The sequence below is a fragment of the Trachurus japonicus genome, unplaced genomic scaffold (genome assembly GCF_045865225.1).
Source record: "Trachurus japonicus isolate A0001 unplaced genomic scaffold, Traja_1.0 AP029783.1".
Taxonomy (NCBI): Eukaryota; Metazoa; Chordata; class Actinopteri; order Carangiformes; family Carangidae; genus Trachurus; species Trachurus japonicus.
The window spans coordinates 1-2,424 of record NW_028219916.1 but is presented as its reverse complement, the minus strand read 5'-3'; the positions used below and the strand labels follow the sequence as shown (position 1 = coordinate 2,424).

The 2,424-nt window shown below is 41.6% G+C and overlaps 1 protein-coding gene across 1 annotated transcript; it reads right to left on the bottom strand.

Moving 5' to 3' along the window:
• Positions 1–716: 716 nt before the first annotated feature.
• LOC146960965 (UPF0606 protein KIAA1549-like) lies at positions 717–2,229 on the bottom strand. The gene is made up of 3 exons (XM_085771898.1): positions 1,918–2,229; positions 987–1,216; positions 717–897 (listed from the first exon to the last, which is right to left on the bottom strand). Exons 1-3 carry the CDS (start codon positions 2,110–2,112, stop codon positions 717–719), a joined length of 606 nt encoding a protein of 201 aa, XP_085628024.1. The 5' UTR covers positions 2,113–2,229.
• Positions 2,230–2,424: the final 195 nt, after the last annotated feature.

The following is a 2,424-nucleotide window of genomic DNA, read 5'->3' as shown; positions in this document are numbered from 1 at the left end:
ATTTCTCTTTTCAGAGAGCTCATAGCTGAGCTCTTTTTAAGAACTTAAAACTTTATCTATTTTCTTTTATTTGCTCTTGCTTTTAACTCTGTTTTTTGTGTTTGTTTTTATTCTGTTTTATGCTTCTCTTTTAAAAAAAATGTTTTGTCTTTATGTAAAGCACATTGAGTTGCCTTGGTATGAAATGCGCTATATAAATAAAGATGCCTTGCCTTGCCTTGCCTACCTTTCTAAGACTTTTTCAAGACCTTCTCAATATTTTTTAATCCGTCACCGCCACTTCAAGCTGTAACCATTTACATCAGTGATACTTTTAACGTAACAGATTTAGTTTGTGATAAAGACTATACTGTAGACCACTATGATACAACAGAATTCAAAACAGGCTGGGGGCGTCATGTGACATATGGTGCGTTTGTGATATGCACTGGGAGCGCCAGAGCGTACTTTGTCCCTCTGAATTTCCGCCCGAGTGCGCTTTGTTTTTTAATTAAACGAATAAATTCACACACTTTCACAATGTTTTTTAGGACTCAAACTTGGACATTTCAGGAAAAAGATACCTTCAAAATTCAAGACTTTATAAAGTCGTGAAAATACTTTTTAATACTTTTTAAGGGTCTTAATTTTCCCAAAATTGATTTATCACCTTTTAATACTTTTCAAGACCCCGCGGATACCCTGTTGCAGGTCTTATTGTATGTATCGGATGGATTTTAGATGAGATGTTGTGATTCTTCTGCACCACTCACCACGTAGGCCACGTTGTTGACGCCGGGACACTTCCTGTAGGCAGCGTCACTGTCGTCAGTGATCAGGTGGTCTTTGTCTGCATCCATCATGCCTCCGTTCAGCTGGTCCTTCATCCTCTGTTTCGGAGAGCGCCTCCCTCGACCACTGAGAATCAAATCGAGAAATGTTTATTATATTATGGAGAAAATAACCACGATACCAACCCAGGAGCTTTGACCTATTAGACCATTAACCTTTTCTTTGATTCCATGAAGATTGAGGGCATCTGAGTGTCTGGATCCAGGATCTTATCTATCTGTATCTGTGCTTTCTGATAGATACGATCCTGGTCCTTCATGTCTGCGAGGCCACTGGTGACGTCATCCATGGCGGGGAAGTCGTAGTGGCCTTTTCTCTTGGCTCGCAGACGGATCTTGTTACGGTGGTGCTCGATTTCCGACTTGTGCCTCAGTGCTACCTGGATCTGAAGGGAAAAATACACTGTTAGAAAAACTTGCCTAAAATACTGCATGTAGAAATCACACGCACACACTTTACCTACTTGTAATTAATAACGAAAACCTATAGCAGTGTCAGAGAGTTAAAGGGATAGTTCAACATTTTGGCAAATTGGCCCATTGCCATCCTTATAGTCATAGCAGTAGGTTCGTTACCTTTATTTGTCGGTGCAAGCTTTTTTTTAGAACTCAGAGCTCAGAGTTGTTTTAGAGGTAAATTCATGCAATACCGCTGATGCGCGTTGCCTTCAGGGGCAGTTTTTTCAGCAAGCAGTCTATGTATTTACCCTGAAAACAACTCCGTCTCGTAACGTTCCGTTATTATCTCATAGCGTGGTGAATGTGCAGGTCACAACTTGTCCACCAGAGCGTTTTGGAGTTGGAGTTGCTCCACCGTTCTAAAAATAGCTTGCACCGACAATTAAAGGTAACGAACCTACTGCTATGACTATAGGGATTATGGCAATGGGCCAATTGGGCCAAAATGTTGAACTATCCCTTTAATGTATATCTTAAAAAGTAATTTGGAAAATTTGTCCTCAAAAGTATTTTTAGGTAATAAAGAAGAAGATTTAACAACTTTGTCAGCATCTGATTCAGTTTTTGGCGCCCTTGACAAAACAGATGAGATGAGACGCGTTCTAAAAAAGTCCAGGAAAGAACAAACCTCTTTGTTAATTTGGTTGGTGTCTGTCAGTTTGCCATTGACGGGCGGGCTGTGCAGCGGTGGGACCGGCATGGGCTGCATGGCAATAAGCTGGACTTTGTTGGGCAGCCTCCTGCTCGCATCGGTGGCGCGAGACATCCGATCGACATGTTCAAAGATGGACGCTGAGGACAGATGTTCATTTGTGCCGTTCATAGGTGGAGGACCTGAGGAAGGAGGAAAACAAGTATGAAAACAGAGGACATAACTCAGGAGTGGAGTTGCTAGACGTCTAACTGCTAATGAGACGACACAAGCGACAACAGAGCGTGAATCTTCTCTGATTTACCTTTGACTGGCATGACTATAAAATGTGGAATAAATGTTTCGGGTGGTAACATGAAAATGGACAAGGATTTCTATTACCAACTTCCCGTCAAACAACGGATTTTCCCTTTGTTTGTGAAGGGGATTGTTTCTACGTTGTGAGTGACAGCTCAGCAGACAGTGATGGATGGTGAGAACAAA

What these genes read in the sequence shown, in the direction of transcription:
- LOC146960965 (XM_085771898.1), bottom strand. Translation starts at nt 2,112, where the DNA reads ATGAACGGCACAAATGAACATCTGTCCTCAGCGTCCATCTTTGAACAT. An exon ending in CCAACCAAATTAACAAAGAG is followed by an intron (nt 1,217 to 1,917) that starts GTTTGTTCTTTC and finishes TTTTCCCTTCAG; the next exon opens with ATCCAGGTAGCACTGAGGCA. An exon ending in TTCATGGAATCAAAGAAAAG is followed by an intron (nt 898 to 986) that starts GTTAATGGTCTA and finishes TTTGATTCTCAG; the next exon opens with TGGTCGAGGGAGGCGCTCTC.